The 27,412-nt window shown below is 31.7% G+C and overlaps 1 protein-coding gene across 5 annotated transcripts in view; it reads left to right on the forward strand.

Moving 5' to 3' along the window:
• The window catches only part of GALNT3 (polypeptide N-acetylgalactosaminyltransferase 3), a 52,253-nt gene extending 28,999 nt beyond the window's left edge, over positions 1 to 23,254 (forward strand). For all 5 annotated transcript variants that reach the window (XM_074303221.1, XM_074303219.1, XM_074303220.1 and 2 more), the window contains 9 exons: positions 4,284 to 4,456; positions 6,727 to 6,876; positions 7,777 to 8,011; positions 8,906 to 9,023; positions 12,990 to 13,190; positions 14,906 to 15,037; positions 15,339 to 15,440; positions 20,617 to 20,769; positions 22,108 to 23,254. In XM_074303221.1, the coding sequence (XP_074159322.1) occupies positions 4,284 to 4,456; positions 6,727 to 6,876; positions 7,777 to 8,011; positions 8,906 to 9,023; positions 12,990 to 13,190; positions 14,906 to 15,037; positions 15,339 to 15,440; positions 20,617 to 20,769; positions 22,108 to 22,230 (1,387 nt within the window). In that variant the 3' untranslated portion in view covers positions 22,231 to 23,254. The remainder of the gene's footprint in view (positions 1 to 4,283; positions 4,457 to 6,726; positions 6,877 to 7,776; positions 8,012 to 8,905; positions 9,024 to 12,989; positions 13,191 to 14,905; positions 15,038 to 15,338; positions 15,441 to 20,616; positions 20,770 to 22,107) is intronic.
• Positions 23,255 to 27,412: the final 4,158 nt, after the last annotated feature.

The raw sequence follows: 27,412 nt of genomic DNA on the forward strand, positions 1-27,412 counted from the left end.
CATGATAATAGTTATATATTTTACACTTAAATAGTATGGGGCCTTGATTCAGGAAAGACCATTACTTTTAAATTATAGTTAGACATAAATTAAATTAACTTGCTGTCTAGGGGAAGGGGAGTGGAGGGAAGGGAGTGAGAAAAAATTGGAACACAAGGTATTGCCAGGGTGAATCTTGAAAATTATCTTTGCATGTATTTTGAAAATAAAAAGCTAAAATTTGTTTTAAAAAATTGTTTAAAAAATTATAGTTAGAATAAGAGAGAAGTGTTCTTTTTGGGACAGAATACAAAGTGAAAGCAGCCTCAGAAGCCATCTGATATAATCCATATCTAAATTAAAATACCCCATCTAATATACCCACAATTCAGTTTTTTTTTGTTGTTGTTGTTTTTTTAAGACTTAAGAGTAAAGAAGTGACACATTAACTTCTGAGGCATCTTCTAACACTTAAACATACCTTTAATTACTGGTAAATATTTTTCCTATGACAAATCTAAGTTCTCTCATTTCTGTTTCCAAGTATTGTTCTTGATTCTGGGTCATCTGGGTCCAAGAAGCAGAAATTTAATCCCTCATTCATATATCAACCTTTCAGATAATTCAAAAGTTGATATCATATTCTTCCTGAATATCTTGTTCTTTAGACTAAAGGTACCAAATTTCTTCAATTCTTATTAAGTATGAATTCAAAGACTTTAGCCATTTTGGTTGCCTCCCTTAGGACACACAAACATTCTTCCACAATGTTCTCCATTTGGAGTCCTCAGTACTCTAGACATGGCCCAACTGGGTTTCATACTGAGGAGATTAAACAAAACAAGGATCCTGCTAGACTTTGATATAACTCAGGCGTCAGATGGTTCTGATTGCAAAAAAATGGTAAGACTTACCACACTACTTTTGGCATTTATAAGATTATGTAACATCCATTGAAGGCAGAAGAATATGCAAAAAAATATAAAATAAAAAAGTGACAGAGAGGTAAAAACAGAAAAGCCAATAAAGATTTATCTTTGGTATTATGATTTTGATGTTACTGATGTTTGTAATGTTAATTTATAATGAATGTTTTAACTATTGAACATTAGGTTAAATTAAGAGTGGGAAGGAACATGATAGGAACATAGAGATAGTCCAAAGGGAGTAAGTGAATGATGCATGTTCCTGATGATCTGGAACAGGGGCAAAATTTAGTTGAGATTGAGTTTCAGCCTTCCAAACTCCGCTGGAGTTGCCTCTGTTAAAGGCAGAGAATTTGGTAAAAGCCCATGTGCATTGTTGGCAAATCCATCCTTCAGATAGTCGAGAAAACAGTTTGGGGAGAGCTATTCTGGACCTGATTCAACCAAAAGGAACTGGAAAGAGTTGGACAGCTAGATAGTTGGATAGAATACCAGCCCTGAAGTCAGGAGGACTTGAGCTCAAATCTGGATTCAGATACTTAACCCTTTTTAGATGTTTGACCCTGGACAAGTCACTTAACCCCTTTTCTTCACCCCCCCAAAAAAAAATTAAATTGGAACAATAGAAATCTTGGGAATAAGTCACCACATTATTTTAGAAATTATGTTAGAATTCAGCGATAGCACCTTATGTTTAAAAGATTTCAGAAAGACAAAATATGCAGGATTCCATAGTCTGAGAATCTTAAAACAGAGTAGGCTTAAAAAAGGAATGAAAGATTCTCAAGAACTAAATTTTGATGATGCAATCATGAGTGATTCTTATAAGAAGAAAATAGGAAATATTTTAAAAGATAGGTATGGACAAAGATCAAGACAGCATTTAAAAAGTAAAGCATTTTATTGATTTGTCTTCATATAGTGATTTTAGCCCCAGTCCTCCGTTGAATGCCTTAGAACAAAGAGGAAAATTTAAGCAAAGAATTCTTGTGCAGTGACCACATCTGAAAATATACATAATAGTATGCTTTAATATTTCTTTGGCTCAAGAGTAAAGATGGTTTCTTTTCTTTTGTCCAGCACCTAAATTGACTTTTCATGTCCTTCAACTTCCTTTCAGTTATCTTTTCATTTACACTTTTATAATCATTATGCATTTCTCTTGGTTCTATTTAATTTTGCTCTACATCCATTCATACAAATCATTCCATTTGTTTGAATTCCTCATTTTTGTAATATCTTCCTACATAGTAATATTCCCTTACTAGCACATAGTAGAGGTTAATGGGCACCTACTTTATTTCTAATTTTTTTTGTTTTGTTTTGTTTTGTTTTTGCTTTGCTTCCATGAGTATTGCACTGATTACTTTTGGTTGCCTTTAGAACTATTTTGGAATTCCTGGTTTCCTTCAAAATTCAGTTAGTCCTTTTTTGGTATCTATAGCCTCCAAAAGTGCTTCTTTCCTTCTTCCACCTCCCACCTACCCTGATTTTTTTATTTATATATTTTATTTTTCCCAATTACATATTAAAAATTTTTAACATTTGTTTTTAAAAATTTTGGGTACAGATTTTCTCCCTACCTGCCTTTTCTCCCTCTTCAATTGAGAAAGGCAAGTGATTTGATACAGGTTATACATGTGTAGTTTAGTCATGTAAAATTTCCATATTATTTATGTTGTAAAAGAGAACAAAGATCTAAAAATTTATTTTCAAAAAAAGTAAGAAGAAATTAGTATTCTTCAATCTACATTCGGACTTCATTAGTTCTCTCTCTGGAGGTGGCTACCATTTTTTTTTTTTTAATAAGTTCTTTGAAATTGTCTGCATTAAGATATTGCTGAAAATAGCTAAGTCTTTCACAGATATACAATACTGCTGTTATTGTATACAATTTTCTGATTCTGGTTAAATCTTTCTAGGTTTTTTTGTGAAACTATTCTCATCATTTCATATAGCACAATAGTATTCAATCACGATCACGTACCACAATTTGTTCAGCCATTAAATGCCAATTGATGGGCATCCCCTCAATTTCTACTTCTTTGCCACTATAAAAAGGGCTGCTATAAATATTTTTCTACATGCAGATTCTTTTTTTAAAAAATCTTTGATATATTGTTTTAGTAGTGGTATTATTGCATCAAAGGATTCCTCATTTTTATTTCAAATAAACCACTGAAGCTTTCTGAGCAGGGAGTATAATGGTCAGACTTGGATTTTAGAAATAAGTTTGTCAATAGCATGTAATATGGGAGTGATTGGTACATGGAAAGCAATCGGGGTCTTCCTGGGCAAAAAGAAAAGAGGATGTGTGTGTGTGTGTCTATATTTTGGTGGAGGAATCCAGATTGTGAGAGATTGATGATGGAGTACTTGAGAAGTTTGGCATTATTTGATTGAATATAGAAAGTGAGGATTAGTGAAAAGTTGAGAATGGCTCCTAGATTACATGGGTAGTTAAAAGAATGGAAAAGTCACCAAAAGAAGAAGGAAATTAAGAAGAAAATAGGGTTGGGAAGAAGAGATAAAGAGTTTTGTTTGGGATATGCCTATGAAACATCTAGGTGGAAATGTCCCATAGATAGTTGGGGATGGAGAATTGGAATTTGGAAGAGTAACTGAAGGCTGGATATGCATATTTGAGAATCATATGGATAAAATTTTTTGTGGACTATTTATCAGATATGTTGTAAAGGGGATTCATATTTTAAGTCAGTAATTAGATAATTTCTGAGGTCCTTTCAAACTTTTAAATATACTATGGTGTTCTCATTTGTTGAGTATTTTATTTTAGATTAGTATTTTTTGATGTAACATTTTTGAGAAAATCATTTTCCCTCTTTTAGTAGAGTATAAAAGAAGTAACTGTATTAGTGTTAACTTATCTTGTAAAATAAAGTTTTAACAACTAAATTTTTGTATGAATATTGTATTCTGAGAATTTATGTGATAACATATTAAATATTTAGAGGTTAAATGGGGAGAGAAAGTCAGGTTTTTTGAGGGGAAGAATTAGTAATATTATTCAGATTACATCTATAGATTGTTTCTTCCATAAATATTTATATGAGATGTGTAATTGTTATGCTAACTGAAGCTACAATACTATGATATGTTACTTTGTACATACCTACTACACTGTTAACAGTTGCCTTTTCATGGATTTGGTAGCCTTGGACAAAAAGTCCTTTCTAAAAGAATTTTTTATTGATCTGTTGGCATTATAGCAAATATAATAAATATCCATCACCTTCAACTGCAGTCCTCAGAAATGTTTATAAAAGGAAAAAAAAATCATTTAAAGTTGATGTAAGTAATAGTAGATCTGAGGTAAAATGTGAAATATATAACTTCGGTTATTTTTTTAACTTCCAGATGTATTGAGCAAAAATTTAAGCGCTGTCCTTCCTTGCCCACCACAAGTGTCATAATAATTTTTCACAATGAAGCATGGTCTACTCTGCTTAGAACAGTCCACAGTGTACTGTATTCTTCACCAGCCATACTGCTGAAAGAAATCATTTTGGTAGATGATGCTAGTGAGGACGGTAAGAAAAAAATGCAATTAGATTATCTTTTATAAGATCGTTGGGGTTGGCTAAAATCTAATTAGAAACAGTTATCCATCTATCAATCTCTCTTCTTAGAGATTTGCCATTTTCCTTTGGATCCTCTGTATTGAAGGAAAGTTGAGATAAATAGGAGTGAACATTTAAAAGTTATTTTAGAAGCTGAAGAAAAATTATAAAGTATACTTTTCATAACTTCAGGGCTATTTAAATAGAATAAATTAAATATTTTGAAACAACCAATTTGGGGAGTATTACCTTCTCTTCAGATTTCTAAATAGTTATAGAAGGTAGCCTAACTTTTTGTCTTAACTATAGGCAAGTATGTCTTTATTCAATCAGTCCCTTTTTGTGTTCTGAAGCTCTTTAGGTCTCCTTCTTTCACAGCTTCTTCAAATGTTAGTTTGTTTGTTTGTTTGTTTTTTTACCAGATTAAATGATCATTGCCTTTCTAACTATAAAAAAATCTTACAATCCTATAATTATTTATTGAAGATATGTTCAATAAACTAACTGTTGGAAGTTGGGGGAGGGGGAAATATAAAATACTACCTTCCTCTCTGCTTAATTACATAATATAGATGGGAAGATGAGATATAAGTGTGTTAAAATTAAAGAACAACACAAGAGTTTAACAGCAATGTGTGACAAAGAAGACATAAAAAACCAAATGAATAGTATGGATTGTATTTAGAGGAGATTGAGATTACCATGATCTGAAGCATTGAAATCTAACTTTCTAATTGTGTTTGTGTGTGTGTGTGTGTGTGTGTGTGTGTGTGTGTTTGTGTTTAAACATTGGAGAGGGTTGGCTGCTTTTGTGAAAGGAAACCTACTGTGGTTCCTTTAAAAAAAATTAACTAAAAAAGTTGTGGCAGATACTTTTTATTACTGATTGCAAGCCCCTAAAGGTAGGGAAGACTATGGGGATAAGATTGCCTGAAAGGGAAGCCAACCAGGGTCAGAAACATAGCAAGCCAAAGTTCCTGGTGCTATATGATAATGGGATAAGATTTGTGAGTAAAGTTATTGCACTTCCAACATGAGTGAGATAGGGAATCCCAGCCTCCCTAAAAGTAAATGAATAAATAAAAGAATTGTATACGTTGAAATACCTGTAATATATCTGTTTGAAATTTCTTTGCTAAAGTAGAACACACCTATTATGTTTTCTTGACAATTTTTTTCCACTTATATCTCTAGGAATTAGTATTTAGGGAACTGTTTTCTACTCAGTTGATTCTAGAATCCCACCTCCTTCATGTTTTAAGCTGTGAACTCTATTGTTCTTTCTAAAAAGTAATAGAAGAAACAATGAATTTGATGCACCTATACATATTTGATTATGCCTTTGCCTTCTCCATGTTCCTATATCTAATCGAGGCAATTGTAAAAACTAAGAACCAGTATAGGAAGGACACATGTAGCATAAATATGTAACCAAGAGTTAGTTATTTGTGAACAGATGGGCAAATGTTTATAAATAGTGACCATATCTGATTGATTTGTTGGCTTTTTGTATTACTTGCTTGTCCCAATTTTTAGCCAATAGAAAATTATCTTAGTTTGGAATTACAAGTTTCTTGTAATAGGCATTTTGATACATATTTCCTTAATTTTAATTAACATATGCTTTTGTGCTAATTATATCTTGGAAACTTAGCATTTTATAAGGCTCTAAGATTTACTAGGCTATAAGGCTAGTTGGCGTTAATTATAAGCCTTCTGACAACACATCTAGGTAGTTATTTTCCCCAGATAGTTGCATCTCTGATTTATTCCAAATTATATATTCTTTATTTAAAATTTTGTTTTCATTCTAAATTTTGAAAATTTATATTACAATCTGCTTCTTTAAATCCAAATGTGTTTAATTTGTCACTTAGTAAAATCTCTTGACCTCTACCTTCTTCTGGTCCCACTTGACAGTCATTTATACTATTTCTAGTCTTCATATTTTCCCCCCAAATTTTTGTCATTGATTTATATGGAAGGTAGAAGATATGTATTTTGTGTGTTGGTGGTGCAAGTCATAGCTTAGAATATTTGAGAAAATTGATTTTCATTCAGCTACATAGAGTTAAATTGGAGATTAAAACAGTTTTTTCTTGATTTTTTTTATTCATTTTGCATTGTTTTTGTTTTGGTATATTATTTGTAGTTTTAAAATTGTATTTTATATATTTTACTTCTAGGTGTTGAGTATGAAAATAAATTCTTAAAATTAAACTAGAATGCTTTTCTTACAGAATATTTGCATGATAAACTAGATGAATATGTTAAGCAATTTCAAATAGTAAAAATTGTCCGACAAAAAGAAAGACAAGGTCTGATCAATGCTCGGTTACTAGGAGCATCAGTAGCAACTGCTGAAACGCTCACCTTTTTAGATTCCCACTGTAAGTATATGTAATTTAGTCTTCTAATATTATGAATGTTAAAGAGAATCTACTTTTCTTTCTATCCTTGTCCCAAAAATTGCTCAACCTTTGGTCTTTCAGGGACACTGCTTTTGTTGCCTCTTCTTCAGTACCAGTTCTCCCATAATAAAGGTGACAACCTTCACAACTTGTACCTGTGACTAAGAGGGTGAGCTTCCACCTGTCACATGGAGCTCTGTTCCTTATAGCATTTGATCCTGCTGCTTTCTAGCAATCATTAATCTTGACCTTTTTTATAATGAACTTTCATTTTTAAAAGCATGTTCTTCAGAAGATAAGAAATTATAGTCCGTAATAATATTTTTAAGATCTTCAAAGCCTTCTAAGAAATTTTCCTATCAAATTCCTTGCAGATTGGTATTATTCATCTCTATTCTTATTTTATCAAGATTATGGAAAATGTAAACTACTTACTAGTTTTTGGTTTTGCTTTTTATAGTAGTCACCATGAACAATCTTTGGGCCAAATTGCTTTTGTCCTGATCCATCTTTATTGTCTATTATCTCTTCTAGGAGCATGTGTTTTTTGCATTCTTTACCATTTTACTATTATCAATCATTATTATGAATGTTTGAGTGCACTTCTTCCTCCCTGTCCAGCTCCTTTTTTAGATACTTATTTTATCTCTTGGGTTTATGAATTCAGTGCATTTTAAATGTCAATAATAATAACTCAGAACATTTCCATTAAGGCTTTTTGTCTTTGAAAGAGCTTATTAGGCAAAAAGGGGGAGGGTTGGCAGCCAGTTTTAAATTAAGTAACATCCAAAATGTAAATAATTTTATAGCATACTTATTTTTTTCTGTTAAAAAATACTCAGATTGTTTTTGAGCTAATTAAAATTTTGTTCCCTCCAGGTGAGTGTTTTTATGGCTGGTTAGAACCTTTGTTGGCAAGAATAGCTGAGAACTACACAGCAGTTGTAAGTCCAGATATTGCATCAATAGATCTTAATACTTTTGAATTCAACAAACCTTCTCCTTATGGATATAATCATAATCGTGGAAATTTTGACTGGAGCTTATCATTTGGCTGGGAATCTCTTCCTGAACATGAAAGGCAAAGAAGAAAGGATGAAACCTACCCAATTAGGTGATTAACCAAATCTTATATCAGTAAATGAACATCAGCATAATTATTTACTCCACAAAAATTTCATTATATTTAATCCTGATATTCATGGTCATAGGCTCATGAATTTAGAATGAGAATGGCGTTTCATATATATATATATATATATATATATATATATATATATATATATATATATATATATATATATATTATTTTTTAATTTATTTATTCACGTAATCATTTACAAATGAAGAAACCCAAAGGTGAAGGTCATATCTCTGGCTAATGGTATACTTGGGACTCAAACCTAGGTTTTCTGGCTCCTAAATGCATAGAATTACTGATGCAACTCATGCTACTAGCAATTAATTAAAGTTTTCCATCAAAACTTGAGTAAATAGGAAAATCATGTTTCATTGCTTCTGAGAATGATGTAAGGGTATTTTTATAAGGGTATTTTTATCTTTTGTTCTTTCAATATTTCTGATACATATTATATAATCTTTTTACAAATAATTGTACAAGTTTTACATAATGCTTTATGATTTATAAAGTTGTTTTCTTATAATACTATGAGATAGGTAACATTAGTCATTAATGCCATTTTACTCTAATAAGGAGACTGAGATTGAAGAAGGAAAATGATTTGCCTGGGAGACATTGCTCATAGATGGAGTTAGGACTTGAACCTTGAACCTTACTCTCTCCCTAAGTTGCTAAGTAGCTACTCATAGATAACTAGTGAAAGGTGAGTGGATGTAGCATCTTTGTTTCCTTCAAAAGCTGCTTTTGAAGTGACATTTACAAAATGCTATCTTTAATATGTGTTTGGGTCCATTAGTTCTTTAAAAAACTTTTTTGTTTGAGATTTTCGTTTTGTTTTTAAGTTTCATCATGAATTTTGTTTTGCAGAACACCTACTTTTGCAGGAGGTCTTTTTTCTATATCAAAAGAATATTTTGAATATATTGGAACTTATGATGAAGAAATGAAAATCTGGGGAGGAGAAAATATAGAAATGTCTTTCAGAGTAAGTATTGGAGATTAATTATAATAAGCATTTGGGTGTACTTTGCGCAAATCAATTGATATGGATTATAATTTATGTTGTATGTACATTAAATCTTGAGTGCTAGGAAAATTGATAGAAGAACCTTCCCTTTGAAGATATAGTTTGAAATATTTATTTATTGCTGCAGAGGTACAAGAGAATATTGAGTTAAGCCCCTGTGTTTGAGTAATAATACCGATTGGTGCACTTGTAGCTAAGATAAATATAATCAAATCATTGTGCTTCCGGAAATAATTTGATTTCCAAAAGGAGTCAGAATGGGAAAATGATTATATAAGATTTAAAGGTCATAGCACTTTGCTGTTTGAACAAAGTGAGCAGTTTTCTGTGTAGATCTTAGAATACTAACTCTAATATAAGAAGCAAAGAAGCCACTTTGGATACTTACCTACATATAATTCATATTAATATGACCCACTGACTATGCACATTGCCTGGCACATAGGAAGCACTTAATGCTTTTGGGTGAACAATTTCTTTTTATTGAGTTTATTTTCAAACCTTGTCCTGATCTGTTTTCACCCCTTAGGCTGGTATGTTTTAGATCAGTAGAAGACCATGGCTCAAGTCTTCATTATACCACTTTGTAGCCAGAAACCTTGGGCAGATATTTTACAGATCAGTAAGTCTTGGCTTCCTGTAAAGGCAGAATAATGATATTTGCTGCACTTAAATCACAGGCTTCTTATAAGTCCCTTATTTCTGATAATATTTTTAAAAATTGAAGACATATGTGTAACATTGAGTCAATATTTCATCTGGATTTAACTCTCAGATTGTAATCTAATTTTACAGTAATCAAGTAAATATTCATAACAAGAAGGAAAGGGAAGGGAATCAACAATGATATAATGTCTACTGTGTAAAGCACTGTGCTTTTAGAAAGTACTATCATTAGATCCTCATAAAAAACTTGTGAAATAGATGCTATTATCATCTCCATTTTATAGTTGAGGAAACTGAGGGAAATAATGATTTGCCAAGAGACAAAGAGCTAGTTAAGTATCTGCTGGATTTGAATCCAAGGCTTCAGACTCTTGGTCCAATGTTCTATCCATTGTATTACCAGCTGCCCCAGAAATATAACATCAGATTTGAAAGTTACAGTTGAAAGGTTTAAAAACCACTACAACAATGTTTTGCTCATACTGTGACATTTTATTTTTGCCTTTTATATTGTAGAGCTATAATTCACATTTACACTGAATGAACATAAATGTGAATATCTGACAACTTACAAAACTGTATACCAATAACCATATATTACATGATTCTGTGATTAAAGTTCATAAGTAGCCAGATTTCAGGATGCTTATTATCTAGGGCTTTTGATCAAAATCAACAAAATAAAAAAGAGAAAAAATTTAATACAATCACACTTGGATCATTTATTAATGTAGAATTATCATGGAAAAAGGACACAGTGAGAATTTTCAATTTAAAAACTAGATATTTGTTTTTATAACTTATGCCTGCCTTCTTTCTCTTCCTGGTAATAAAAATCACAATTTGTTTTGTTATGAGACTTTTAAATATATAAAACTGACATTTTGCTAGGGCTGAGTAGAACCTGGGTTGTCTTCTACTTAGACTAGGGGTTTATGCTTCCATTTGCCCATACATCATAGATAAATGAATAATGGTCAGTGAGAGTTATATCAATGACTGGATGTTGTCCTTTTTTTTTTTTTTTTTTTGGTATATTTATTGAATATAAATAGATCTGCAACTTGCTGCTAGACACAAATTGTGGCATGTTTTGGATGGACTAGTTACTAACTAGCTATGTGACCATAGAGAAATCAATTCATCTAAAGAACTTTGCAGACTTTAAAACACTATGCAAATGCCATGGGTTGACAGAGGAATATGCATAAATGAATGTGTGGAAGTTAAATTTTGTGATGTTTTAAAATAGTTAGAATTTTCAATTCAGCATACTGCAATGTTTAGTTACTGGCATATGGCTTTGTAGGTTGTTAGATGTTCATATGGATGTTAGTTCATTCAGTGTAAATATGTGAATTGTAATTCTGTGAGTTAAACATGGGTTATATATAATGTACAAAGCTAGGCTCTGGGAAAACAAAGGAAAAAAATAAATTATTCCTGCCCTTTAAAAGGTTGCTTATATTCTACTGGTGGCATTCAAAACATACATTGGCAAAATATTATACAGGTCCTGAAGGGGGCAAAAGAGAAATCTGAAAAAGGACCTGGGAAATTTGAAGTGGGAGGATACACTAACTTTGTGGGGCAGGCAACCTTGGAAGACTTCATGGAGAAGATTGCACTGAATTGACCTTTGTAGAAAGATCTTTGAAAGGTGAAAATGAAGAATAAATTGTAGTCATAGAAAATCTACCATCTGAATTCACAGAGACAGATGATACAATGTTGAGTTCAGGAAGTAGCTACAAGGTTAATTTGACAGGAATATGGATTTCATGAATGAGAGAGTAATGTGAAATTAGGTTGTGTGTGCGAGTAGCAGCCAGATATAGAGGGTCTTAAATGCTCATCTGGACAATAGCAAAGAGTTTTTGATCAAAGGAAGTGACACTTTCAAGCCTGTGATTTAGGACAATTCAGTTTAACAATTATGTGAAATGGTAACTGAAGAGGGAGAGATTGAGAGCATATTATAGACAACAGATAAGAGATTAGGGTGAGCAGCTTCTAGATACGGAGTTGAGGAAGAAGTGAAAATCAGGAGCAGTTACTTGGGAGAAAAAGGGAATTTGAAGAAGAGATAAGTTTAAGAACCAGGAACATCAATTGACACAAAAATAATTATAATTTTATTTTAAAATAAAAATGTTCATCTCACTATCTCTATTTGCCTCATGGGTTTAAGAATAAAGGAAGTACTATCAATTGATGATGTTTGGTCTTTAAGATATTCTTAATTCTGGTCTTTTATTCGTGAAAATATAATGTGTTTTCTTTTAGATAGTTTTAAGTTCTGAGGTTTTTGAAGGTCCAGGCAATCATTATCTGATATGCTGGAGTTTAGGGTAGAGAATAAATGTAAATGAATTAATGTTAGTACATTTAATTAAATGTAAAGATTAAAGTAAATTAAATGTAAAGATTTGGTAGATATCTGTGAACCCCAGAAATTGAATGAGATCACCAAATAAGAAAATTTGGAGAGAGTAATAATATATGTTATATAATTACAACATATAATATATAATATTATGTTTATTATGGTTATATTGTACATTGTATACACACACATATATTTGTTTATTTAATATGGAAGATACTAAAGTATGTTTGTAGATGGCAATTGAGGAATGGACCAGCCAGTAGAAAGAGATTGTAGATAAGAGAGAAGAAATGACTGAAGGGTCTTTATGGAATTGTGAAAGGATAGAATTTGAAGGCACTAAAAAGCTCTTAGCCTTTGCAAAGGGAAGGAAAAGTTTCATGATCTAAAACTGGAATGAAGGAAGAGAATAGAGGTGATGAATATATAGAGAAGTTTTGAGGTCTGGAACTGTGAAAATATTTGAGCCTAAGATGGATGGCCTTCCGAAACAAAAGGTATAATTAGTTGTCACTAGAGAATGAATTATTTTGTAAAAAGAGATATAGGGGCAGCTAGCTAGGTGGCACAATGGATAGAGGAGGAGGACCTGAGCTCAAATCTGGTCTCAGACACTTTTCGAGCCTATGATTTAGTTGTGTGATCCTGTCCAAGTCACTTAACCCCAATTGCCTCAGCCAAAAAAAAAAAAAAAATGATATAAATGAATTTAAGAAAGTGATATTATATTTCAGGAGAAATAGGTGAAGTTGGGATCTCTCCCCTTTTTTTTCATAAGATGCTTAAAGATGAAAACCATTTTGGTTGTATTTTATGTTTAAAATCTTCCATATACTGTGAATTTATACAAAAATATCATTAATTATCAGGTTTGGCAATGTGGTGGGCAGTTGGAGATTATGCCTTGCTCTGTTGTTGGACATGTTTTTCGCAGCAAAAGCCCTCATTCGTTTCCAAAAGGCACTCAGGTGATTGCTCGTAACCAAGTTCGTCTTGCAGAAGTCTGGATGGATGAATTTAAGGAAATATTTTATCGAAGAAATACAGAAGCAGCAAAAATTGTTAAACAGGTAGGTTCTAAAAGAAAAATTGAAGTTGCCCAAATCAGATTCCTTATTGAAATCTTTCTCACCACAAACTATAAAGTAAAAAGGTTATGGGATGGCTAGGTGATACAGTGTATAGAGCACAGCTTTGAAATAAAGAGGACCTGAGTTCAGATTTGGCCTCAGATACTTAATACTTCCTAGTGTGAGACTCTGGGCAAGTCACTTAACCCTGCTTGCAAAAAAAAAAAAAAATTATAAACAAATAAACAGACCCCAAATAACCCATTCAAAATGCATTATTGTTTGAATTGTAGAAAGATAATTTTATGTTTTGCATGACTTCATTTCTGTAATGGAGATTGCATTTCTTCCCTTCTCGATGAGTAAAGGAAGAATGGAAGGAGAAAGAGTTTGAAACTGAAAAAATAAAGCTGAATATTTTTTTTTTTTCAAAAAAGAAAGTTAATTGAAATAGAAACTTTTTGTTTTAATAGTTAGGTTTTTCGTCTTTTTTTTCTTTATGCAAAATGACTAAGATCAGTTTTTTAGTGTTAGAGTAACATGCCACAGACAAAATAGCAGCATTATTACACTAGGTTGCTGTGCTTTCTCTTACCATAGAATCACTTTCATCATATACTCAAACTGCAAAGAACACACACACATTCTGATAGACATATACGTTGAATTGCACATATCCTAAGTTGTCGCTATCTGGTGAGAAGTTCAAAAAGAACATTTTTTACTTCAGAGGTCCCTCTGAATTTTGTGGCAAGGCTTTCATATATTGAATTTGACACCATAGTTTCAATTTAACTCATCAAAGAAATATTCATTCATTATGCACAGCACTAAAAATGGGCTTTTGCCCAGTTTGTGGAGTTTATAGTTTACTAGATGGATATCAACAAAATATCCTTAGCTATATTGTTACACCTATACATTTCACTCTTAAATGCTTAGTGAAATAAATTATTGTTCTTGGCTTTATTTGGTGTAATATAATATTTTTTTAGTTTTGATTTTTATTTTTGGTGGGGAGAGAAGTCATAACTGTCAGACTAATACTGTGAGTAATGAGTTTTAATCTAATTTCTTTTTTCTGTTATCAGTTGAAATAAGTTAATGGAGCCATCTAAATATGATTACCCTCTGACCCTACTGTTTTGGCACTCTTAATTATAGGTGATAGAGGGTCACAGTATATAAATGGTGCTTTTATTTATATTTAATGATGTGTGTTTCAATGATTTTATAGATAAAACTGGTGAATTGTAGCTATTCCTAGTTTAATTCATTTAAACTCAAAACATTTCGGTTCAAATTCCAACATTTTCATTTATCCATCATTTCACCTCTACAAATTGTTAAGGGAAGAAGATTGGAACAGTTGATCAAGAAAGATCCTTTCCATGTCATAATCTAAAAAGTTTAATGAATGCCTTTGAGTGGGAGAAGTTCTGCCACTTATAAGGATATCAAAGGTTGGACAGTAAGTACTGTCATGGTTTCTAATCACTGCAATAGCATTGATGATACTTCCTATAAAGATAGAATTTTGACACTAATTGGTGCAGTTAAGTTGAAACTCATTGGTGGCTTGGAGGTTTTGAGAGCCCTGAATATGAGCCCCCATCCCCATCCCACCTTCCACTTAAAAAAAAAAAATTAAAATTAGTTCTGAGTTTATAGAATATATCCTATAGTTTCTGATTCTTTCTTTCATCTTCCTTCAGAAAACCTTTGGCGATATTTCAAAAAGACTTGAAATAAAACACCGTCTCCAATGTAAAAATTTTACTTGGTATTTAAACAATGTTTATCCAGAAATATATGTACCAGATCTTAACCCTGTAATATCTGGATATGTAAGTATCTTCTTTTTTTCTTCATTCATTACTCATTATACCAATCCTTTCAGTTTTGAGATCCTGTGATTTTTTTTTTTTTTTTGGTTGATTCTATTATTCAAATAAAATCAGTATTTGCAAACCACATGATAGATACCCAAGAACATTGAGCTTGTTGATAGGTTACTTGTGAGGTTTTTTTTAAAAAACTAATAATCCTATATTTTATTCATTCACATTGATTTTTATCTTAATTGAGCTTGTATATAAATAATCTTAAATTTTAAATATAACTAACTTGAAAAAAAATGTTATTCAGATACAAAATAAAGGCCGTCATTTATGCTTGGATGTTGGAGAAAACAACCTTGGAGGCAAACCACTAATTATGTATACATGTCATGGTCTTGGAGGAAACCAGGTAAAGTATAATTAAAAGAGGTATTCTCCATATTAGCATGTATAGATTAATGTAAATTAAATATCACTGCTTTTCCTATAGCATAATATTTTATGCTCATTATCACATTTTGTTTTAAGAACTATCTGCTTTGTGGACATGTGAATTAGGTAATTTATATTTAGGGGACAAGGAGTATACTGTTTTACACATTGGTTCTTTGACCATGGCAGCAGCTTGTACATATCTAACTTGCCTGCACACATACCCAACAGAAAAATAACTAATGAAAAAATAACGAAGTTTAATTTGTACTATTTTTGTTAAAATTATAATTCACTTTATTAAACATTTTATGATTAATAGCTTATTAAATTTATTCTTGTTGGCATAAAACTAGTAGAAAATTACACACAAAGGCCATGTGTTAAAGTAGATGACTCCATGCCATAATGTAATATTTATGATTAATCCCAAAGTGGTACAATTATAAATTATTCCTGTGGGGGGAAAAATTATTATTATGTGAAAGCTTATTTCAGCAGAAAACATCTAATTCACATTTTCACTCTGAATCATCTGTAAAGCTTCAATTAGTGAAAAGCCCACTCTCAAATTCATTATCCTTGATGCTCTTTGATTAGCATCAGCATTGTTACTAACTCCTCCTTTCCTACTGTCCTACCAATTAGAACTAAAATGTCAAATCTAGAAATTTTGGTCAACTTCTATTTATTGAAGGAAAGGAAGACAGAAAAATCATGTCAAAATGCAGTCACTGGATTTTCTCTCCTTGACCTTTACAAAGCAGTTGTTGGCAGGACTATGTCGTCTCTTTGAGAATAAAAGGAAAATGTTTGAAATATCTGTTATTAAAAGCATGAAACCTTGAAAATATGAGATTTAAGAAAATTACTATTCTTTCTTTCCCCTTTAGCACCACCCAGTTTTTCCTCTCCAACTTTCTTTAATCTAGGGGATCTTAGGCTCCATTTCTTAATACCAATATTAGTGAATACATTGTAACTGGAGGTCAGTTGGTTAGAGCCAAAGATGAGTTGGGCCCAAAAATGGAAAACCAAGATCTGATTTGTCTGCCTTAACCATTGCCTTTTCACCTTATATTTCCCACCTCACTTTGTTGTTGTTCAGTCATTTCATTTGGGAGTTTGCCTTTTCCTTCTCCAGCTCATTTTAAAGATGAAGAGACTGAAGCAAGTGACTTTGTCCTGTGTCCAGATTTGAAATCGGGAAGCCTCATCTTCCTGAGGTCAGGCTTAATAGTCTCATTTTAGAAGGTGTAAAGAGTAAACAAATTTTAACACCAGGTTTTGTGTGAAGTAAAATGAGCTGCACTACTAAAAACCATCCTTTTCAGAATGTTTTGATTCTCTATTACTTAATGTCCATCTTTTTTCATTTGTGTTTGAGCTTTAATTTTTAGGATAAGTCATCCTAGGATGCATCCTAAGTTCCTTTATTCTTCAAAATAGTGTTTTATTCATTCCTGTGGGTTGGTGTAGAATAATTTTGTTGTTCAGATTTCCTTTCTCTTGTAGTTCAAAATCTTTTCCCTGATTGCTTGTAGAATTTGTTGTTTTCTAATGGAAATGTTATGTGTCTTGAGTTTGCAGCCTTGTGTTTTTTGTCCTTGTTTTGTTTTTGTTTGTTTTTTTTCCTCTGGAAAGTATCTGTGGACTCTTTTAATTGGCATTTTGACTTCTATTTTCAGAGTTCTGGGCAGTTTTCTTATTATTTTTTGCATTAAGATATTCAGATTTTTTGACTTGCATTCTTTTGGGCAACCTACATGAATCAACATGAATTGCTTGAAGAGAGCATGTTTTCTTTTAATGTTTTTGGGTTTTGCTCATTATTTTTTATTTCTGTGCACTTGCTTTCCTGATCAGTCATTATCCTTTTTGAGACAATATCACAGATTCAAGTTTTCTATTCTGCCCACTATTTTTGCTGTGCAGATGATAGATTCTGCTCTCACAAGTCTTATTTCTCTTTTAAATCCATGTTCTCAAAATCGATAAGGCCCTCTATCTCATCAAGTGTTAAAATCATTTTCTTTTGGTTTGCAGTATTTATTAATTGATTCCTGAGCTCATTTACTAAATTTGGAGGTCATATATCTTTCCACATGATGTCCTTTCTACTTCCTCAGTTCTCTGACTTGACAATACAGAGCCTGGCCATACTGATAATACTTTTGACATTTTCTGTCTTTTGGAAGTTGTGAGGAATGGGGGAAATTTGAAAAGTAGTTTTAGGCTCTATTTCAAGTCCAAATATGTTCTGTCCTTTTCTTTCTGTTCTTTCATTCTCCGTAGAAGATCTTTGTAATATGGAACACTACCAGGGAAGTCTTCAGGTCTCAGAAAATACCTAGAATTTGGAGTTTGGAGCTTTCTACCATTATAAAGAGGAAATGTGAAGAGATTGAAGTATAAGGTTGTGTTTTGTTGTAAGCATATGGATCTGGCTGAGGCAGCCTTCCTCCCATAGAAGGTTGCAGAAAGAGTACAAATTATTCATTAATTGGGTTTAAAAAAAAAAAAAAAAAAACTCCTTTTAGGCAGTTGATGCCCTAAACCATGGAAATATCTGATGCTGTTTTGTCTCTGGTGCAGTTTCCGTTTTCTAGAAGTGTGAAAGATTGAGGTTTAGAAAAAATGGCTAGTTCTCCATCTTATTGATCATGTATCAAAAGTTCTCTAAAAATGATTAATTTCTTTAAAATAAAATATCTTGTATTTTTTCCACAATTCTTTTAATATTTGTTAGCCATCCTAATTAGATTATTTATTCCCAGAGCATGATCCCTGTTTTCCTGCCCCTACACTTTTGACTCTTGCAGTTCTTTCCACCTAGGATACTCGTTGCCTCATTTTACCTTCTCTCCTAAACTATTTAAGATGCAAAGTCTTCAAGACACTTTCCCTAATCTTTTCTTTTCTCATCCAGAAGAAAATTTTTATTCCTCTCAACTCTCAAAAGAGAGGCATTTTATTTATATCCATAAGACATGAAGGATAGATTCATATCTTCTTTCCTTTAACGCAATAATGATCAGACCTGAACTTTTATTTGTGTAGTGAATTTGGGGCAAAACCCCCTCTATCAATGCAGCTCAGCAATTCAACTGAAAGTTATGATATTAGAACAGGTTTTCTTTTTTTTTATATCATGGACCTCTCTTTCAATCTGGTAAAATCTACAGACTCCTCTTTAGAGTAGTGTTTTTAAATGCATAAAATAAAACACAGGCTTACAAAGGAAGTCAATTATAGTGAAGTACAGTTCCTAAAGTATTAAAAAAAATTCTCATAAATTCTTGGTTAAAAAAAATATCCATTAGGGAGTTGCTTAAGTCATTGTCCATGGTCACAGAGCTAGTATTTATAAGAGTCAGGACTTGAGACCACATCTTTATGACTTTAAGTTTGATTTTTCATCTACCTATATAATGCTACCTCTCATTATATATGCCTCTCCCCCAAAAAATAGCTCTTTCAAAAACCAAAACAAAGTATTTTAAGCTTTTCTGAGGCAGCATGATAATGGACTGAGAGTCAGGAAAGGATTAAATGTTAACTCAGAGGCTTACTAACTTTGTGACCCTGGCCAAGCCACCTAATCTTTATCTTTCTTATCTTTAAAATGAAGTGTTTGAATATATTGGATTACTTGCTGTCTAGGGGAGAGGATGGGGAGAAGGGAGAGAGGAAAATTTGGAACACAAGGTTTTACAACAGTGAATGTTAAAAACTATCTTTTCATATAGTTTGAAAATAAAAGCTATTATTTATTTTTAAAAAGGAGGGGGTTGGACTCAGTGGTCACTAAAGCCCCTTCCAGCTGAAGATTTTATATTCTACTTTTGCCTCAGTGGAAAAACAAAACAAAACATCTTTGCTGATAAATAAAAAGTTAGTATGATAGATATATAAAAGTTCTTCACCAAATAAATGGAAGCTGAGGTGAAAGACCAGAATTTCTTGATAAAACAGAATTTTAAAAACATTTATAGATTTTTTTTTTTTGCTTTCTGCAGCACCTGAATTCCCTTCTCTACCTCTCCCCCCTCCAGAAATGTATCTTTTATATCATATAATAGATAATAGATTTATTAGGATAAAGATTTTTTAAATTAGGATAAAGATTTTTTAAAGTAAGAATGATAAAGAGGAAGGAAAGAAAAAAATTAGCAAAACTTATTATTATATCAGAAACCTGCATCTAAAATGTGAAATTTTCCATGGCCAAAGGATATCTTTTCTCACCCCCATAGCTCCCCAAATTCTGCAAAGGAGCAGCAGGAAAATGTTTATTCCTTTTTGTTATTGGGAAGCAAAGCTTGTTCTTTGTCATTTTACAATATATATATATATATATATATATTTTTTTTTTTTTTTTTGAAGTTTCATGATTCTATTTACATTTTTTGTAGACCATGTATATATTGCTCTTATGACTGTCTACTTTCCATATTTCTTTGGATTTATCATTGTTACAACATAGTACTATTCCAGTATAGTCTCATTATTTTAAAACAATTTCCTAAATGGTAGATATCAAGTTTCGCAAGTTATTTGCTGTTACAAAGAGTGTAGTCAGCATATTTTTAACATACAACTTGTGTACTTCTTACAAAGTACCCAGTAGTTTTGTGGGTATTAGTGTTACACTGAGGAGCCTTATGTTTTCAGGGTTTTGATAGTCTTCCTATATCTTAGTATTGAAAAAATTATGAATAGTTATTAAATCCCTTACTGGGGGAATCATAGATGAGATAGATCATATCCTCTTTTCTTATACAATTACTTCAGATATCATGTAGATATTCTTGCAAATTGTGTATGTTTTCAATTACATATTTTACTGAAGTATTTGTGTAGTTGAGGAGAAAGTAATAAGAACATAAAATCTTAGAAATGGAAGGGATATATCAGAAGTCACATAACTCCCTTGTTTTATAGATAAAGAAATTAATTTAATTTAGCTAGTTAGAGAGGTAACTAGGTAAACTAAGACCCACATCACCTGCCATTTTATTTTCTCATAAGATAAGCTAATGATTTGAAATAGGCTTATATCAATGTATTTTCATATTAAGTACTTTATTTTACGATTGAACCATCATTCTTATGTGTCTGCTTGATATCTAATAGTATTCTTTTCTCCATAGTATTTTGAATACTCTGCGCAACATGAAATTAGGCATAGCATCCAGCAGGAGTTATGTCTTCATGCCATTCAAGGCCCGGTTCAGTTGAATACATGTAGCTACAAAGGTCAGAAAACACTTACCATTGATGTACAGAAATGGGAGATTCAAAAGGTATTTGTTAATTTACATCTTTATTGAATTATTTTTGTTAGGATGCAAATATTTGCACACCTAATAAGGGAATATGTAAAATGTCAGTTCATTTTTAGTACCCATCAGAAATTTCCTGCCATGTTAACTATGCTATTCAAAATATTTTATACATATTTTATTGATGATCTTACAAAATTTTTCTATTTATCTATTTTGCCATATTTCCTATAAATATCTCCACAAGTAGTTTACTCACGAGACTTCACAATTTCATAGCTTATTCTAGTTAGTACTTTCTTTGTATTATTAATCTCTTTAACCTTATTACCCCTTAAAACAGCATTTTAATACTTGTGATACATTACGCATCCTTTTTATTTTTCTATTAGAGAAAAGAAACTTTTTATTCTTGCCTTCATTATTTGAATTGCTTGACACTTTCTCAATTTTGGGGGGCAAGGCTCAACTCAGGCCTTTTAAATTAAGATTCTAGGTTAGAATTCACTGAGACACTTTTGTGGATCATAAAATGAAAAGAAATTTTGTAACTTAGAATGATTAGAAAGATTCAATTCTTAAAGTTAGGGTACTAATAAAATGCTGTCCTTCTCCACTTCTTCATTCACAATAGTAGCCAGCCGCATTGGTCAGAAAGGCATTCTCAAAGACAAATTATGCTAAATGTTCCAATATCAAATCCCTGAACTTTTTAGGGTCCTACATTGGATCTATTAGACCTTAAAATACAAGAAAGCCAGACCAATAATGGCCCTGAGAGTGACTCTTCCTGCCTCTAAAAAGAGAAATAAGCCCACCTGACATAAAACAAGTGCCATTCCTACTATACTCATGAACCTGGTGATAAATGCCATTTCTCCTTTATAGCTAAATGTGCTTTTTAAAAGTTGTCAATAAAGTTAAAATCTAACTTTAAAATCTAGATCATATATAATCTTACATAAAATAAATTCATTATTTCAAGGATAGTGTAAGAAAACTTTTTTTTTTTTTTTAAGTTAAGCCTTAAGAATTATTTGATGGTATTTTTCTGCTTCAGGTACATTTCTTTGATTATTTGATTCTAGAGTTGCTAGGATTTTTAAAAATTCCTTAATCTAGTACCTTCATTTAAGTTTTCAAATACTGTTGTAATCAAAGTGATATAACTGTAAAGTATCTGAGAATCTATGAAACTATTTGTAAAAGTTTTTTTCATCATTAAGAGAAAATTATTTAACATACCTAGAAGTGATGTGAGGTTCAATGTTCTGCTATAACAAGAATGTGAAATTTGTTTGCTTTTGATCTATATGAAGCTGAGTGTTTCTCTCTCTTTCTTTTTTATCTTCACTCCAGGATCAACTACTATACAATCCATCTTTAAACATGTGTCTTACAGGAAATGGAGAACATCCAAGCTTGGTGCCATGCAATCCATCAGATGTATTCCAGCAATGGGATTTTGTCAATCAGGCTTAAGTGTTACATAGAATTAGGAAATTTAAAAAATGAGATACACTTTCTTATAAAACTGTGACTAGGCATACACTGTAGTTTTGGAAAATTATGCAAAAGCAGCTAATTGTAACTTATTCCAAGTGCATTTTTCCTTATTTATATCTTTAATGTGCAAGTGGCATCACTGCTACAGAAATCCCTTAAGGTTCTGTCCTAAAGCACAATAATAACTAGAAATACCAAAGACTATTTTTTTTTTTTTTTTTGAGATATCCAGGTTTAGGGAAAAGATGTTTACAGTATGCTGAAAGTTAATTTGCAGAAAAAGGTGGTGTTTGTGTGTCATGTCTTTAAACAAAGATACATACAGATATATACACACACACACGACTTAAAGATATATTTCCCCAAGTTTCTGGGGAGTTAGTATAGATTTGATACTGTATTTTTTTAATGACTTAGAAATTGATCAATGAAGGTCAGGTATTGACCTTTATATGTGGTGTGCAAACCAGAAAATTTTATAGATCTAGGATTTATATTTTTATTTAAATATACAAGTAATTGATTTTTGCCTTTGGTACACTTGTCTGGCAAGTGTTTCTTAAACATGATAATAAATAAATAAGTTTGTAGAGGAATATTTTTAGCATTTCAGTCTTGGCAGATTTTTAACACTACTGTTTTCAAGTCCAGTACCCGTTCTTCTTGAAGCACTTATGTCTTCCTTTAATAACCTTTCTTAAATAACCTTATTGTATGTTTTCCTTAAGCAACATTTTTAAAAAACTTTTCATAAGTGACTTTCTATGGAAACGGTGCTTTCTAATATTGATGTCTTCTTTTTCTACTGTAATTCGTTAATCTTGTATGTTTGTGAAATTTAAATTCAAATGCAAAATTCAAGAGTCTTTTGAACACTAAATTTTATTTGCTACTGGTTCAATTACAAAAAAGTCCTTTTTATGACCTCTCTTTTTCTTATCAGAAAAGCTTTATTTCTTTTTGTCTAGTGAAAAGCATAATAAAGAAATCTTCAATACAATTTCTTTCATTTTGTGATTTTTCTTATCTGGATTAAACATTTAAAATGATAGAGGAAAGGGGGCAAAAAAAATAAAGTTAAAAATTTGCTACGCTTTTGTAGTTTAAATTTTTTCTTTTTTTGATTCAGAATATTTTTGTGGGTTGGTGGGAATGCGCAGTGTCTTACATCTCATCCACATATAGGGGAAGATAGGTATAACAAAAAGTTTTTTAAAATGTAGATTAATAGAATCACAAATTCAGATTCTGAAACTTAATTTCTCTCTTGCTTAATTTCTTTATTGGTTTAAAGTGGAGAGAGAAATATAAAAATGTTGATGACTATTGTTGCCCAAAGCATTTCTGAGGGATAGGTATACCCCTAGATATGTGTATATTTATTTATTTGTTTGAAAAAAGTTAGTTGTTCACTTTACCTAAAGCACTTATTTTCCAGAAATGGCTTTTTTTTTTTTTTAACACAAAATTACTGTTTATTAAGTAACATTTAAAAATATTTCAAAATGTTAATGGCTATGTGACCTCATTGGTGTACTCTTTCTCACACTGGATAGCAACCCATAACCTCATTTTTGTGACTTTTGTCCATATACTATAAATCCTTCATGCATATCCTGTTAATATGCTGTCAGTACTTAATTCAGTTCCTGGCACATAGTAAGTAATTTATTCATGTTTATCTGTTGACTGACAGAAATGTTTTTGAAAACATTAAAAAAGAAAAAAAAAAAAAAAAAAGGTTTTAACATAGGCCTTATCCTTGATTTGTCCATTTGTGATACATTATTCGTGCTACATTTTCAGCCTATTTTAAGTATTTATCAAAGATGACTTGAAAATGTGGCTACTTATGTCTTTTGATTACTATTAATATATAATTTTTAAGGTATAAATTAAAAACAAAATCTTTTGAATGCTAAATGTTATTTGTCATTGATAAGTTACTGTAGAGTTATAGTCAAGGTATTATAAATTATTAGAACTCACTAATTTTTAAAGGCAGCTAGGTGGCGCAGTGGATAGAACACCAGCCCTGAATTCAGGAGGACCTGAGTTCAAATGTGATCTCAGACACTAACACTTCCTAGCTGTGTGACCTAAACCCCAGCCTCAGGAAAAAAAAAAAAAAAAAAAAAAAACCTCACTAATTTTTATTTTTAATATTATCCATATAATTTGTTTTTATATTTTCTTCTTTTCCAAATATATCCCTCATTCTTTCCTATCCAAACAGCTATCCCTTTCAACAAAGATTTATTTTTTAAGACTGAAAATCATTTTTTCCTCCCTTGAACTAGCATGCATCTTTTAAATACAGAGATAATTTCCAATTAATTTAGTTCATCAATAGAAGCCCCTGGATTTTATTTCAGCAAGAACAAGGAAAATTGTTTTGGCAATTTCTCTCTCTCTTTTAAAAAGCTTTTTATTTTCAAAACATATGCATAGATAGTTTTCAACATTCACCCTTGCAAAACTTTGTATTCCAAATATTTTTCTCCTTTCCTTCCTCCCACCTCCTCTAGATGGCAAGTATTCCAATATATGTTAAGCACGTGCAGTTATTCTACACATATTGCCACATTTGTGCTGCACAAGAAAAAATCAAATCAAAAAGGAAAAAAATGAGAAAAAACAAAATGCAAGCAAACAACAAAAAAGTGAAAATACTATGTTGTGATCCACACTCAGTCCCCACAGTCCTCTCTCTGGGCGCAGATGGCACTCTCCATCACAAGACCATTGGAGCATCAATTGCCTCGCTTTTGAAAAGAACTATGTCCATTGGAATTGATCATTACATAATTTTGTTGTTGCTATATATAATGTTCTCTTGGTTCTACTCACTTCACTCAGCATCAGTTCATGTAAGTCAAGGTCTTTCTGAAATCATCCTGATCTTTTCTTTTAGAACAATAATAATCCATTACATTCAAATACCATAACTTATCCAATCATTCTCCAACTGATGAGCATCCACTCAGTTTCCAGTTCCATGCCACTACAAAAATGGCTGTTATAAACATGTGTCCTTTTCCCTTTTTTATGATCTTTTTGGGATATAGACCCAGTAGAGCCCTTTGAGTATACTTCCCATATTGCTCTCTAAAATGGTTGCATCAAGCAGAATGATTTCAGAGAATCCTGGACTCACCTAAACTGATGCTATGTGAAATGAGTAGAACCAGGAGAACATTATACATAGTAACAGCAAGATTATACAACGATCTGTTTTGATGGATGTAGCTCTTTTCAACAGCGAGGTGATTCAAGCCAGTTTCAATGGTTTTGTGATGGAGAGCCATCTTGCACTCAGAGAATGGACTGTGGGGACTGAGTGTGGATCACAACATAGTATTTTCACTTTTTTGTTGTTTGCATTTTGTTTTCTTATTTTTTTTTCTTTTTGATCTGATTTTTCTTGTGCAGAATGAAAATTGTGGAAATGTGTATAAAAGAATTGCACATGTTTAACATATATTGGATTACTTGCCATCTAGGGAAGGTAAAGTGTAGGGGAAAGGAGGGAGAAAAAAAATAGACACAATAAAAAGCTTTAAAAAAGAAAGAATGGTTGACCAATTAACAGCTCCAACAACAATGTATTAGTGGCCCAATTTTCTCACATTTCCTCCAACATTGATCATCTTGTCATCTGACAAACTTTTATAATGATTAGAAATGTTATGTGTGGTTGGGAGCCTTGTCATTTTCCCATTTTTCACACAAATTTGGAATGGGAAGAATTTCCTTAAATTCTAGTCTTGGTACAAAAGTTAATAGAAAGTTTTTCACTGGAACCAGACAGTATTCATCTGAGAATTTAAAAAGAATTCAAGTAAAATTGTAGTATTATTCAGCAAAATGAAATTCATTACAAATGCTTATCATAGCAGTAAACTGGCAGACTGCTGATGTAATCCTCATTCATAAGAAGGCTTTCAGAGATTAGTGAGCCACACTTCTACAATGGACAAGTTTGGTAGATCAGTGAAGAATTGAACATGGTAAGAAATATAATTCTTAGTATTTGTAAATAGAATTTTCCATTATGTTTTCTATTCATAGGTTCATAGATGGAGATTTAAAGATGATCTAGTCCACCGCTTCTTAAACTGTGATTTATGACTCCATATGGGGTCTTATAATGTGAGGGTCATAAAATTATGAATCATCATCAGCCTATGTTTGATTTATTTATCTGTTTTATATATCTATATATCCAGCATCACATAAAAATTCCTTAAGTAAACAGGGGTCATGAGTAGAAAAAGTTTAAGAAGGCCTGATAGTCTACCTTGCTTATTTGACAGATAAGAAATCTGAAGTCGAAATAATTTAATGTTTGGTGTCAAGAAATTGCAGGCCAGAATTTATCACAACTTCCATCCAAAGACTATTCTGCTGTCCTTGAGAGAATGCAAGATGCATCCTTCTAAACAAATGTGATTATTATAGAATCCTTTTCCTTAAGCCATTAGTCATGACCTCAGCTATCAAAACCTCTCCTTTTCCATCCCTTTGCTAAAACCTCATCTCCAGTAGCCAAATTCCCTACCTCTACCCGGAACATCTGCTACAGTTGAGTGTCCTCGTGCTCAAAAATGTGTTTTTGAAGAGAGTATTGTGTACCATACATAGAATAGTAAATTATTTCTCTAATAGGGGCAGGGAAGAATGAAGAAAAAATGTCCTTGATCTTCTATTTGGAACTTGGAACATATCTTTCCAAAGAAATAATGTTATAAATGGTGGTTAAGGTTTCTAGTAATAAGGTTTAATGATATTAAATAGATTTTTGGTAGTCTGACTTAAAACCTAAGTACTTAAAAAATTATTTCTTTTTTACATTTCTATTTGAGACAGTATATTCATAAACTTTTAGAATGTAAGCCGCAATATAAATTGGATACTGTTTATTTGAGGATAGAGTAAATATTCACTTGAATAGAAGGGAACCAGTATATGCAATATGATTTGACTTTGAAAAAGTCTTTGATGGTTTCACATATCCTCCCTTCTATCCCAACCTGACCCACAAATAGTGTTTTTTTTTTCACAAATAAAAGAAATGCCTAATATATCTGATTAGTCCCAACCTAATCTAAATTGCCATTTTTTAGAAATTTCCATCTTCCATGATCAGACAAGTTAT

Source organism: Sminthopsis crassicaudata, chromosome 3 (assembly GCF_048593235.1).
Source record: "Sminthopsis crassicaudata isolate SCR6 chromosome 3, ASM4859323v1, whole genome shotgun sequence".
In the NCBI taxonomy this organism is placed as follows: domain Eukaryota; kingdom Metazoa; phylum Chordata; class Mammalia; order Dasyuromorphia; family Dasyuridae; genus Sminthopsis; species Sminthopsis crassicaudata.